The sequence below is a fragment of the Manihot esculenta genome, chromosome 17 (assembly GCF_001659605.2).
Source record: "Manihot esculenta cultivar AM560-2 chromosome 17, M.esculenta_v8, whole genome shotgun sequence".
Taxonomy (NCBI): Eukaryota; Viridiplantae; Streptophyta; class Magnoliopsida; order Malpighiales; family Euphorbiaceae; genus Manihot; species Manihot esculenta.
In genome coordinates this window covers 29,435,990-29,450,294 of record NC_035177.2, presented here as the reverse complement: position 1 = coordinate 29,450,294, position 14,305 = coordinate 29,435,990, and the positions used below count along the sequence as shown (strand labels likewise).

The 14,305-nt window shown below is 29.1% G+C and overlaps 1 protein-coding gene across 1 annotated transcript; it reads right to left on the bottom strand.

Moving 5' to 3' along the window:
* Window positions 1-1,503: 1,503 nt before the first annotated feature.
* On the bottom strand, window positions 1,504-4,480 carry LOC110605294 (probable xyloglucan endotransglucosylase/hydrolase protein 28). The gene is made up of 4 exons (XM_021743742.2): window positions 4,052-4,480; window positions 3,791-3,891; window positions 3,077-3,285; window positions 1,504-2,331 (listed from the first exon to the last, which is right to left on the bottom strand). Exons 1-4 carry the CDS (start codon window positions 4,239-4,241, stop codon window positions 1,833-1,835), a joined length of 999 nt encoding a protein of 332 aa, XP_021599434.1. The 5' UTR covers window positions 4,242-4,480; the 3' UTR covers window positions 1,504-1,832.
* Between the last annotated feature and the right edge of the window lie 9,825 nt (window positions 4,481-14,305).

Here is a 14,305-nt window from a genome sequence, read left to right as displayed (position 1 = left end):
TATTCGTTTCAGGTTTGAATATCAAAATTAAATGGGTATGCCTATTTATTTAGTAATAGTAATTAAATATAGAATAGATTCGGATGAATTTGATAAGTAAAAAGAAATTTTCGGTTTGGAAAATGGTATTCGTTTCGGTTTGAGAAATAGTATTCGTTTCATGTTCGGATATCAAAATTAAATGGGTATGATTGTTTATTTAGTAATAGTAATTAAATATACAATAGATTTGGATAGGATAATTTGAGTGGAATTTTTCCATTACTTTGAACAGAGCATGGAACCAGAAGCTCAGGAATAAGTGAGCTGGTCTAGCCAATTGTTTAGTTCCAACCCACAAACTAGAGCCTGGGTGGCTGGACCATGCTTTAGAGTTGAGGTTATATAGGCTGCAGCCTTCTTCAACCTCTTTGTTCCTGTATTTAACCATGAAAAAAGACGCAGAAAACAGGTATTTTGTTCATAAAAATCTGGTGCTAAGGTTATTATAAAGAGCATTATTATTCCTGTAATGACACACTAACCAAATTTCTTAATTGCTTTATTTCAGCCAATCATCTGGCTCATAGCCCCATCATTAATTGCTGCAAAGCATAGATTGGAGAAAACAACTCATACAAGTGAATTCAAAAAAAAAAAAAAAATCATATCTCCAAACTTTTCTTTCAACTGCCAACAAAAATCATTAAATTTAATTATTGGGTTTGAATGATGAATTTAGGTTTAGGCTTTCAATCCAAGAATTCCTCTTTTTGTTGTTTTCAAATCTCTCATGATTGGATGAGTAGTTTAAAAACATTTGATGAGTTTAGAAATATCGAAATACTGTTAAGAATCTCTTTTACTATGCTAGTGGAAAATGATTAATTTTTAATTTTTAAATTAAAATTAATTTATATTACTATTAAAAATTTCAAAACATCAAATAATTTACACTCTCCGATTTAATCTGGTGATAAGTCAAATAATTTGCACTCACTGATTTAGTCTAGTGATAAGTGCATCTGAATAAATATGAGAGGTTTCAGTTCTCTTCTCCATCTCCAATTTCCATTTCAAAAAAAAAAAAAAAAATATTTAAATTTTTTTCAATCACAGCACTCTTAATTCAACCTGTAATAATAATGAATAAGCAGGTTTCATTCACTAACTTGTCACATCTAACTCACCTTGGATTCCAATTAACCCTTGACAAAATTGTATTATGGACATCACAACTCTGACTTTTACAAAATATAAAACACACCCATTCACAACAGTGTTCTGAATCCGGTCACCCAAAAGATATTAAAATGAATCTCATACATAACTCGATCCATGGTGAATCTCATGCATAACTCGATCCATGGTGAATCGGGTCTAGACAAATATTTTTTTTGATATTTAAATGAATCTCATAAATAACTCGATCCATGGTGAATCGGGTCTAGACAAATATTTTCTTCTGACCGAGCTATGCGCAAGCTAACAAAGGAAAAATACATAGTAAAAAGCTCCACCATATGCTAACATTTATTTATTGAAACCACAAGGGTGTCTCAAGAGTTCATAAAATCATCACCAAATTCAATTTGTAAAGCCAAAGAGACAGCAGCATCAATGACAAGAAATAAAACAACTGGAAAACGAAACGTATGAAACTATACACATACATAGCAACCCCATCATCAACCATATAATGAATCTCCCTACCATCCCCTCAATAAAATCTATCATCTTTCTCTCTATTCACAAAAAATAAAGTGATTCCCAGCTTAAACCAAAGCATAATTTATACCAACATAATAATGATTCCCAACATTATGCAAGGATGCAAGAGTTGGAACCTTTGCTTAAATGGAGGCCTCGGATTGGCTTGATCTGCTCCGGCGATGGTGTTTCCCACGGTGACGCCGGCTTCCACCAAATGTAACAGGATCGAATGATTTGAGCCGTGCAGCTTCTTGGGGATTGATCACACACTCGGATGGAGGAACCTTGTATCGAGCTTGATCATAGCAATAGGAATATGTCATGTACTTTGTCCTAAAACTGTTCATTTTAATTCTTTGCGAGGTGGAGACACCAGTGGGGATTGCTTGTGAACTCTCTGCAATATCGCATCTCGATATCTGTTCGACTGGATCAACAGCACATCCATGTAGCACAAAGTCGCGGAATTCTGTGACATAAGGTGCATATTTATAATTTACTCTATATTTGCCTCCATTGGTAGCCCAGTCAGATCCATCCCATATAGTGGCATACAAAGACATGGGCTTGGAAGGGAAATCACCCCCCATAGATACTGTTCTTTTCACCTCCCTGATGGGGACATTGTCCACATAAAATCTAGCAAGGAAAATAAACGAAGACGGAATTAGAATAATTTTCCACCATAAATAGAGATTAATCCGAAAAAGTTCCATTAATATGTGTACTACTGTAATCATTCTAGTTTGTTTCTTATTCAAATGAGAAAACCATTAACCCAAATTAGCAACACATAAAACATAGTAAAAGGCGAGCAAGGAAAAGATCGGGAACCTAATCAACAAGATTCTTTGTTGTTTTGGTCCTCCACATAACTGATAAGTTAAATCAAATAATCTAAAGAAGTAAAGACTTCATGGCTCCATCACATGAGCATTTTGTTCTATAGATTCTTAAACTTGGAAAAGAAAAATCTTGTAATGAAAAATCAAATCTTGTCCATCCTTTCTCAATAACCAAACAAAGCATTAGCCAACTTTTAGCTACACCTTAAACAGGAAAGCTGGTTTTGAATAGAACAGGGGCATGTAACTATAGGAAAAAAGAACAGAGAACTTTTTGTACTAATTCCCCAAAACAAGAAACTCTACATCTACCCTACAACAGATTCATCAAAATCAAATTCCCTAAAGCAGTAATTCCTTACTGTAGAACATGAATTCATTAGTGACAAGCTGGTGAAGTACAGCCTTAAAATAGCTGTAGTCATAACAAATAATATCAAAGTGAATTTTTTTTTTTAAAAAAAAAAAGGAAACTAAAAGGTTAAAAAGTTGAACAAAAACTGAGAAAATCAAAGATGGTGAAGTGGGTTTTCTCTCACATGATCTGGGAATCAGTCCAGAGAATGCTGTATTGATGGAAATCCTCAGCAGGATCAAACCAGAGACTGTATCTTTCTTCTCTGCCAATGCTGGTGCTTCCATTGCCATAAATATTTGTCTGTATCCTCCAGTCTTTGCCCCTTATGTTGCCCAAGAACTCAAAGTCAATCTCATCATGGTTCTTCACATAAGTATCACCATTTGACATCTATAACATTCAGAAATTTGAAATTCATACAAGAATAAGTATTGTGGTGAAATAATGAAGAAGAGATTAGTAAAAGTGAAGTTGATTATCATCTTGTTTTCCAGGATGGGTTTCAAAAATGCCCTTGAAAGGGAAAACATATCAATAAAAAATCTATGGGCTAGTGTTGTTCCTATCTGATTTTTAAAAATATATGAATAAACGAATCATCCGACAAGATCCTCAAGTGAGCTCATAACTAACAAACATTGTCTCCATGGTTAGATCATAATTTCCATCTTAGCAAGGAGAACAAAGGCATTGAAATAAACTGGAAAATTACAGAGATATCCATCTCTATTAGAATATAACACTTCCATTATCAACATGCAAAGAAAGAAAAAGAGTCAAAAATTAAGAAAATCAATTTGAACCTATTGATTCAATTAGAGTATAAAACTTCCAGATACAACCAAAAACTATTGAATAAAATTGAATACCACAAGTTTATTATCAGAATACTCACATAAAAAGCAACCACAACTCCAGCAGTATAATCCGCCGGCAACTTGATAGAAGCACTGAAATAGCCATGTAAGTATAAATCTTGAGAAACGAATCCAGACCCTGTTCACAGAACCAGAAGATAACTTTCAATCGAAAGCTCTTTTTTAAAAAAAAAAAAATCAATACTTTGAAACAAACACAAATAAATTAAATAAAATAATTTAAAAGGGCTAAACCCAAAAACCAAATAAAGTAAAAAATTAAAAAAAAATCAGAGGACCTGTTCTTTCATCTAGCGATAAATGGACTTTGTTGCCATCTTTGTGAATAACCAGATTATTATCCCCAAAAAGCTGGGTATATCCTTCATCAAATGGTATAATAGGTAAAGTTCTTCGAGACCCAGAAACAAAAACAGCAGAAAGAGACAAAATCAGGAGAAAGCAAGTGGGAAGATGAGAGACCACCATTTTTGTGTTAATTGGTGTGTATATTATGTATTTTTTTTCTTCAAGGCTTGGCTGAAATATATGGAGTCTCTCTGTTTATTGTCTGATATGTAAAGAGACGAGAAGAGAAGAGTGAAGATGAAGAAGATGAAGCAGCGTGTGGAGGAATATCTCTACAGCTATGGAGATAGAAACAGAGAGCCAAAAGACTAATGAGAGAAGAAAGAGAACAGGGAGGTCATTTTATTGGAGAGTGAGAGGTGTTGAGCTGTTCTCATGTACACAGCTCTCTTTTATTATTATTATTATTTTTTTTTTTTTTACTTTCAGCCTATTATACTTGAATTATTTTATTCAAGTATTAATATTTATTGAATATTAAAATCTTAATAAAACATTAATTTTTACTAAAATACGTTTAGCTATTGATAATTTCAAATGTTTTCTTAATTTGAAAAATTAAATAATTTTTTTTATATTATAGTAAATTATTGTATTTTATTATCTGTATTTTATTTTTATTCTGATTTATTTTGTTTTGTTATGTTTCCTGTAGTAAGAGTCTTATCAACTTGTAATAAGTTTTTTTTTTCAACTTATTATGATTTTGTTGTCTTTTTATTGTGGGAATTTAATTATTGAGAAATTGATTCAGTAAGAGATTTATTTAAATAAAGCAGTGGATCGATTTAAATTTAAAATTAATCGAATCGAATAAATTAAAAATTAAAATTTTAATATTTATAAAAATCAAATCGAATTGATTTTAGCTAGAAATTGAATTGAATTGAATCAATTTGATTCGATTTGATTTTTTAAAATTTTTAATGAATTCTTTTATTTTTATACTCTATTTTTAATATTTTAAAATTTAATTAAAATATTTTATTTTAATATAATTTAATCTCTTTATATTATTAAAAATAATATATTATTATCACTCATCAGTTCAGTTCAATTTTTTTAATTTTTTTATTAAAATTGAATATAATCAAAATAATTAAAATTTTTAAAATTAAAAATTGAATCGAACTGAAATAAATAAAAAATTAAATTAAAATTTTAAATTAATTTATTTTTTAATTTAAAAAAAAATAAGTTCTCAAAATACTATAACGGTATTGATTTATGATAAAAATAAATAAAATTGAATACTTAAATAGTTAGAATAAAATAATAATTTTTAATATCCAGACTTATAAAATCGTAACAATTCATTTTATTTATATATATATTTATTTATTTCACATTTAATTTTGTTAATTATATTTTAAATTTTTATAAAATAATAAAAAAATTATTTAATTGAAAAAACATTTAATTTGCTAATTTTAGAGAATTAAGCGATCAATCCACTAAAAAAGCCTTGGCCAATTATCCACCCACCAAAACTTCTTCTACCAATGATAACACTCCAATTCCTTTCTAAATCATATCAAGCTTGAAAATTAATTTACATTAATGTTCAAATTTCTAAAGTTTAGGAATGCTAATGTAAAGTGGTTGTCTATATTTTTCATTTTATTAATTAAAATTATAATACATAAAATTAATTATTATTTTAATCCTAATTATTATTCTATCTACAATGATTTTTGAACTTTACCCCTCATCCAAGACTTGTGAAAATAAATTATTTTTGAAGTCTTGAAGGAGGGATAAAGTGCCAAAATTAAAATAATATACAAATATAAAGTAGAAAATAAAAATAAAAATAATTATTAAGTGGAAAAATAATGATTATTAATACTTTTGGGAGCCCAAAAGGGGTTCTCCTTTAATAAATTTTTTATTAATTTGATCATAAAAAAAAAAAATTAAATTCGACAACCGCCCCGTTTCGTCTCGCCTTAGTGTGCTTTTCCCAAAAAGTCCTCAAGGAGGGAAGACATCTACTGATTTTGCCACGTGGGTCCCACTTGTGGGTTGTGGCGTACTCTTAAATAAGGGGTGGGCCACGCGGATGACTATTAATGGAAGACAAAAGTAAAAAAAACGCTCCCATCAATTCGACGAGAATCGCGTGGGCCAACGTCTGTATTTCGGCGCCTTGGTAGTTGACAATACTATGCCACGTGTCTTTTTTATCAATACAAATTATCAAGTGAGTTTATTTAAAAAAATGAATTTTATTAAAGAAAATTAAAATAATGATAAAATTTTTAAATTTTTCTTTCTTTTATTAAATAGGACCAATATTATTACAAAGCAAGACATTTTTTCAGTAAATCAATTACTTGTTTGGTGTGATTATTGATTTAAACATTAAAGATGTTTAAATAACTACCTTTTAACAGATTTAATTTTATTACATAATTAATAATAAATATATATATAAATAAAAATATATAATTTAATAATAATTATAATATTTAATTTGATAAAAAATACATTTAAATAAATTTGATAAGTTTTAAATTATTCTCCCTATCTTTAATTTTTATTTTAAAAAAATTAATAGTAGGAAGAATTAATCTCAAATAAATATATTAAATATATACCATTAAAATAAGAATGGCTATGGATGAATTTTTTTATTATAAATAATGAATTTAATTATTATATTAAATAATGATTTGTTATTATTACATAACAAAAACTTATATTTTTTTCACTTACAGAATATGTAATTAACTTTCTGCATTGTTTCGTGAGAGCACTTATTCAATGCTCCGAGAATACTACAGGACGTAATATTTTAAATTAATAAAATTAAAATATTTATTATTTTATTATTAAAATATATCAATTTAATAAATATTATTATTTATATATTATAATAAAAAAATTACTATTTAATTTATATAATAAAAAATTATTAATTATTCTCTCAATTAATTTTATTATTATATATTTTATTATTTAATTTTATAATTTTATAAAATTTATTAATTAATTTTTTAAAATTTTTAAAAAATTATTAATTAATTTTCCTTTTAAAAAATATTTTAAATTTTTAATAATATTTTTTTTAAATCATATGTTTTTTTAAATCAGAATTAAATATTTTAAAAATAAAATTTAAAATTTTTTAAATTTATTCAAATATACTTATCATTCAAATACACTTACAATTTAGATACACTTATTATTAAATTAAATCTATAAGTATAAATTTTTAATAATATTTGATAATTAAAATTAATAAATAATTAGTTAATAATTTTTTTAAAATGTTTATTTTAATATGTATTTTAAAATTAAAAGATTAATTAATAAATTTTTTATTATATAAAAATTAAATAATAATTTTTCAATACAATATAATTTATAGGGTATACCACTTCCTAACGTCAGTTATATACTTTCCATGTATCCTATAATTTTTTGTTGCCAGAGGGCTAAAGTCCACCAACTGCCATTTGGTCCATTGCGGGCCCCAATCAAACCTATTCTGTAGACACGAGGAAGAAAAAATTTTCGGGGCTCAGTACCCGCAATCAGAGGTAGGATCCTGTGAGTTTCAGCATGTGGTCGCGACGTTAACGTCGTTAATCACGGGGTCAATCCCGTTAAAATGCAAAATATGCTTGCTTTCATTTGGTGGAGTTATAGACTCATACAGTCATTATATCATCTACTCTCGTAACCTCCGTCGAGAACGGCGTCACCTTTTCACTGGCCCCACCTTTCACGCGCAGCTAATAAATAATTCAAGAAAAATATTACCCAAAAGACTGAAGTAGACGCTTGGCCAAATAAATTAGTGGCAACTGGTAAATATTTATTTATTATTATTATTATTATTATTGGCCTTTAAAATTGGTAAACGCGCATCTGCACGGGAAAGAATCACAGGACCCAACGGCATTGTGCACGGGAAATTATTGAAATATTAACTTCTATCTTTTTTATTCTAAGATAGTTAATATCCTTTTGATGTATAGAATAATTTTTACATTAATCAGTTATAAAGATTATGTAATTGCATCATATTCCGGTAAATCTGAACTGATTTTCAACACAAGTGGGGGCCACGGACAGATTTTCAACTGGAGAAAAAATGGACGTTGATGGAACAGGCAGTTATTAGTTAACGTAGACGCTGAACAATCTGAACCGAAACGGTAATAAAGAAAAACTGGGAGGGGCATTTTTGAGATGAAGAGAATATTTGAGCAGTTTCGGTTCTTTACTTGCCAAATAACAGATACTATGCTTTACGCCGCGTATCTCTCACTCTCTAGGGAGGGGGGATGTTTGCCCGCCGTCTAAGAAACCGATTTAGAAAGTAGAAAAAATTATTCTTTTTATATTTGTAGAGGTAGGGTCCACTCAATGACATTGACCACGTGTCAAGAGATATGAGGCTAGTTGACAGCTTTTGTTGGCGTGCTGACTTTGGAAACCTGATGTGTTGTGTTATGCCGCGTCATCGCCATTACCAGATGGCGAGGTTTATCCGGTTCTTCTGTGGGCTGTGGCCACTCCCAATCCACGCCACCATCTCTAATTTGTTCCTTTCTTCCTTTTCATTTTTTTTTAAGCATCAATTCTTGGAAATAAAATATATCCGTCATTTAAAAAACAATTATTCATTTATTTTTCGTGAGGTATTAATTAATTATTTAAATAAATAAATAAAATTATTAAATATTTAATTATAGAAAATAAAGTGTGTGAGGCGTGTCATTGAAGTGTTGATTTATCATTGGAGCCACCAAAAAACACGGATGCCAGCTTGCTTTATCTTCGGAAAAAAAAAAAGCTTGCTTTACAATAAGGGGTCAAATCAGTAGCCGTGACTTGTGAATCCGAGTCTACCACCGGGTGCAATTGCCATTTGACTTTTTATTTTCACAGGGCCAACACAAATCACATCAAAATGATTTTACTAAAATCAAGGACATCACAGATCAAACCCAAAGTTTCACACTTTTTTTTTTTTTTTAAATTTCTCCCTCGTGTAAATTTTCATTGAGGTGAAATTTGACAATTGGAAAAATGTAACACATTTTAAATATTAATTTTAATATTTATAATGTGAAAAATAATTAAATTTATATTTTTAACATAATCTCTAAATATATCTTAGCTACAAATTAAGACTAGCGTGCGTGTATATTTATTTATTATATTTTATTACAATTTATTTTAAGATCTTACCATTAATAAAATGTAACTAAATGAATTTAAAAGCAACTTAATAATATATATAAATTGAGTAATTTAGAGAGATGCATGTGGTAGTGATAGTAAGTTGATGGGAAATATTAAGAAATAAAAAATTTATTTTTATTAATGGGATTGAAATGACATTATATTGTGATTAATTAATTTATACGAAAAAAACAATTATTTCAATACTAAATAAGTATAATGAAAAAAATATGAGTATAATAGATTATTTAAAATTTAATAACAGTTGTATAAGAATATATATTTTGATTTCTGTATTCATTTATTTTTATCTATTAAAAATTCAATTCACATTGACTAATAGATATGGGATATCGTGATTGTTGAATCTAAATATTCTAATCTTTATTTTGATGATTAATAAATAATTGATATGCTACTAATTATCTTCAAAAGTGTTTGTATTGAACTTGTAAGTCTCTTGCTAATAAGAATGAAATTGCTTTAATCTCAAAAGAAAAAGTACCTATTTTGGAAGTATACCACAAGAAAGGGATCATAAAATAATTTTTGTTTATGTTTTGTCAATTTATTCATTATGAATTTCAATTAATTAGTTGTGATGGTTCAATGTTTCTTTCATTTCTAAAAGTTTTTTAGATATGGCCAAATCTTTAAGTACTTGACTTTCGGGGACTAAAATGAAATTTTCTAAAAGAAGTGATTTTGAAATTATTCTTTATCAAAATCAAAGATCTAAAAATATGGGTTACAAAAATTCAAACGGATTGAAAAATGGATTTTTATAGCCTAAGTTATGATTTTTCAAAGAATTTAATGAAATATTTTTGTGCCCCCTAAAGCCAAGTTCGGCTTCCGAAAATCAGGGTCAGAGACGAAAGTCCCACATGTTCGGCTACCAAACATTGACTTTCGGCCGCCGAAAGTATGTTTTCAACTTGCAGCCTAAAATGTAACCTTCGGCCTCCGAAAGTAAGGGACAGAGACGAAAGTCATGTATGTTCGGCCGCCGAAGGTGTGATGCTCCCTAAGCTAAATGTTTGGCTTCCGAAAGTGAAGGACAGAGGCAAAAGTCACCTATGTTCGGCCGCCGAACATTACCTTCGGTCGCCGAAGGTGTGATGCTCCCTAAGCTAAATGTTTGGCTTCCGAAAGTGAAGGACAGAGGCAAAAGTCACCTATGTTCGGCCGCCGAACATTACCTTCGGCCGCCGAAAGTGTGCTTTTAAGTCTGCCTCCGAAGCCTAAAGTTCGGCTTCCAAAAGAGAGGAACAGAGACGAAAGTCCCACAAGTTCGGCCGCCGAACTATGACTTTAGGCCGCCGAAAGTCCTTTTTTAAAGAGTGATGTTCTTCACCTCAAATGGTTCGGCCGCCGAACTCTAAGTTTAGGCCGCCGAACCTGAGTTTTTCTGAACATGGTATAACGGTTATTTCTGCACATAAACGGCTCTATTTGCATTTAATGCACTCCCAACGCCCATATTTATGACTGAACTATAAATACAATGAGTTTTTGATATGAAGAGGTCACAACAACCATCTAAGCAAATATTTATTGAGATTACAACATTTTTCACTCTCTCTCTCTCAAAACCTTGAGCCAAAGCATTAATTTATTGAAAGTTTGTTTTGAATTGTAATTGGTTGGGTTTACAGAGTGAGCAAAGGTTGTTGAGTGATTCTATTGTAGTGGGTGTGGTATTGAGCAAAGGATTGCTCTTAAGTGAAAAAAAAAGTTTTGTAAAGAGCAAAGGCTTGCTCTAAGATTGTAAGGATTTTAATTTTCACCCAAAGAAGATTTGATAGTGGAGTTAAACCCTCAAGGTGAGCCTTGAGGAGAGGACGTAGGCTTGAGATAGCTGAACCTCTATAAATCCTTGTGTTGATTATCTTTTTCCCTATTGCCTTCTAATTTGTTTTTTTGCCTTAATTTTTTTTATAAACCCAATTTACCCCTCTTGAGTTGCTTCAAGGGACAACAATTATGATAGGTATAATAAGATCTATTAAATTTTATTATTTAATCATAATTTTTCATGAAAAATTGTCTTGTTGAAGAGAGAGTGAGTATCGACGAAATATTGAAAATTATAGTATTCGAGAATACTGCATATCATTTAATCATATTTTTTTCACGTGATTCTGTCTTAAAATAATAGCTTATATGAGTGCAGAATTACATGAATTATAATCTTAAATTCTTGTTAATTTCATTGTTATATAAATAATATATAATATAATCATAATTAAATTTTATTTAAGGATACAAATTTTATAGAAAAACAGAGTGGGGAGAAAACAAACAGAAGCTGAGGATTATTTTAGTGAAATAGCTTTCTGCGGGACAGGAATATTAATTAAAAAAATTAAGGCAGATGTGCGTACCTAAACATACATAATCACATGAATTTTATTTATTATATTACATACCTAAAACAGTGATTCCCATTTTAAATTAGTTTATATCAACCTTAAAAAAAATGGCTCTGCTCCATAATTAATTGGAGTATTATTTTAATAGGACTAACATTAATCGGATTTCCTTATTAATTATTTTTTAAAAATAAATTAAACCCATAAATGAAATTTTATTTATTTATTTTAAAATAAAATGAAAATGAAAAAGGGAAAATAGGATGTTTGGTAAAGAATCACGGACAGCTTGTTCCGCAAACGATGAAGCTGCCAGCATTAATTGGATTTTGGTGCTACGTGTTTTTTTAAGATAACAACACATTTTAATTATGTCATCATCCAACACTCAGCTACTGCTACCCAAAATATAACCCTAAAAAATAGCCGTTATGAAAGAGGTAAATATCAAAAATCATAACAAAAGACAATTTAATATTAATAATCTCTAACAGATTTTTTTTCTTTTTTTTTTTAGAAAAATAATGAGATTCCACCGAACCCGCAGAAGGAAAAAAACATTATAATCCCTGCAATGTGGTGGGATCCACCTTTGTTCTACCAACTCAAAAAATTAAATAAAATAAATAAATAAATAAATATGATTGGTTATATGGTAGGTCCATTAATTTAGTTTATTCCCGACATGTCAAATGCATAAGACAATTCAGTGTCATAAGGCTGCTGCTGCTTTTCTCAATGTCGTTTATACACATGCCTCAATTTATAATCCTATTTTTCCTTATTATTATTATTTTAACTAATTAATTTCTTAATACTAATTACTTGATTTTTTTAATATTATTTAACATCAAAATAATATTTAATTTCAACTGCGTTTTTATTTTTAGATTATATATATATATACAAGTTGCTGACGCAGAAAGAGAATGATAAATAGACAACATGGACCAGTAACCAATTAGAGCAGAGGACGAGGAGTGAATGCAAATGTCGACGTCATCAATTGCTGAATCAGCTAAAGATGTAGGATCCACAAAAGGTCGAAATCCGCGTGGACAAATGGGGAGTGGGGTGGCCCCACACGCTAAATAGTGATGACATGATAGAAAAACAAAAAGGAAATTTATACTGATATAGTGGTGGTCTCGCTCGCTTCATCATTGCCCACCGTATATTATGGCCATACGAATATAAAATAAAAAAATCGATTTTATATAAAAATAAATTTTTATAATTATTAAATTAATTAATTATAATAAATTTATATACTAAAATATAAACAATTTATGAATATTCTGAGACGTAAACTTTACCCAGTTGCAAACTGAGATGATTTTTAATTAAAAAAATTATTATTTAATTTTTATAATATATAAAAATTCATTGATTATAATTTAAATTTCATGTAATTTTTAATTATTTGATTGCGTTAGCAAAGTCACATCGTAGTATGGGCGACCCCAATACGACAATAGAATATCAATACGATTACATGGATGAGAAGCAAAGAATCAAATGATGATTATTTTATTTATTTGCTAAGAAATCATTTCAGATTTTTTAATAAAAAAAATCAAATAATCATGATAATGAGTCCATTTCTGATTTGGACATGAAATAAGTATAAATAATTTAAAAAACTTATTAATACTAACAAAAATAGTTATGGATAATGTCTATATCACATGGTCAATTTCATTCTGGCATTGGATTAAACCTTAATCAATGCACACGTATAGAATTAAATGGGCCAAAATAATTCATATAAATTGACGTGTCATTAATAATTGAATCAAAGACTTCAAATTTTTCTTTAAAAAAAAATTATCAACAATTAATCTCCAAGGATTTTTTGTGTAGGGAATGAATGGTGATGAATGGAAACCTAATCAAGTTGGCTTTTGAAATAGAGATATGAAGTATGAGGTGATAAAACGACTCACCAACTTGGAAAAAAATGACAATATTAATAAATTCATATGAATATAATTTCGTTTATAAGATTAACTAAGTCTAACTAGAATTCAGATATAAAATTTATTATAATAAATAATTATATATATAATAATCGTATGAAAATTTTTTTAATTTGAAATTATGATTAATAGGTTTGGAACCGTCAAATTCTGATCTCAAATTAAAAATGGGCCTGTAACCATCCGATATGGGCCCACAACACATTATTGTAATTTTAATTATATATTTATATACACACAGAGATGGCTCGAAAAGGAATGCTCATCTGACAAGCACTACAAGGTGCGATGATTTCCTATGCTAATCCCATGATTATAAATTCTGCAATCATGACTATGCAATGAAGACCTTTGATATATATATATATATATATATAGTTAGAGAGTTAATAATCCCCAAGAACATGTAGGCTTAGATTTGGGCCTCTAGAGGCTCATTCTATTTTGTGCTGTAGTCTAGAGCTTTTGTTCTCTTGTAATTTGGGCCTCAAGCCCATGTAATGATCCATTGGTTATCTTTATTTTTATTTTTTTAAACTATATGGTGCATTAAACTCATATATTTAACGTGGTGATAAGCGCGTCTGAGTAAATTTAAGAGATATCAAGTTCTACTTTCCAATCCCCGATC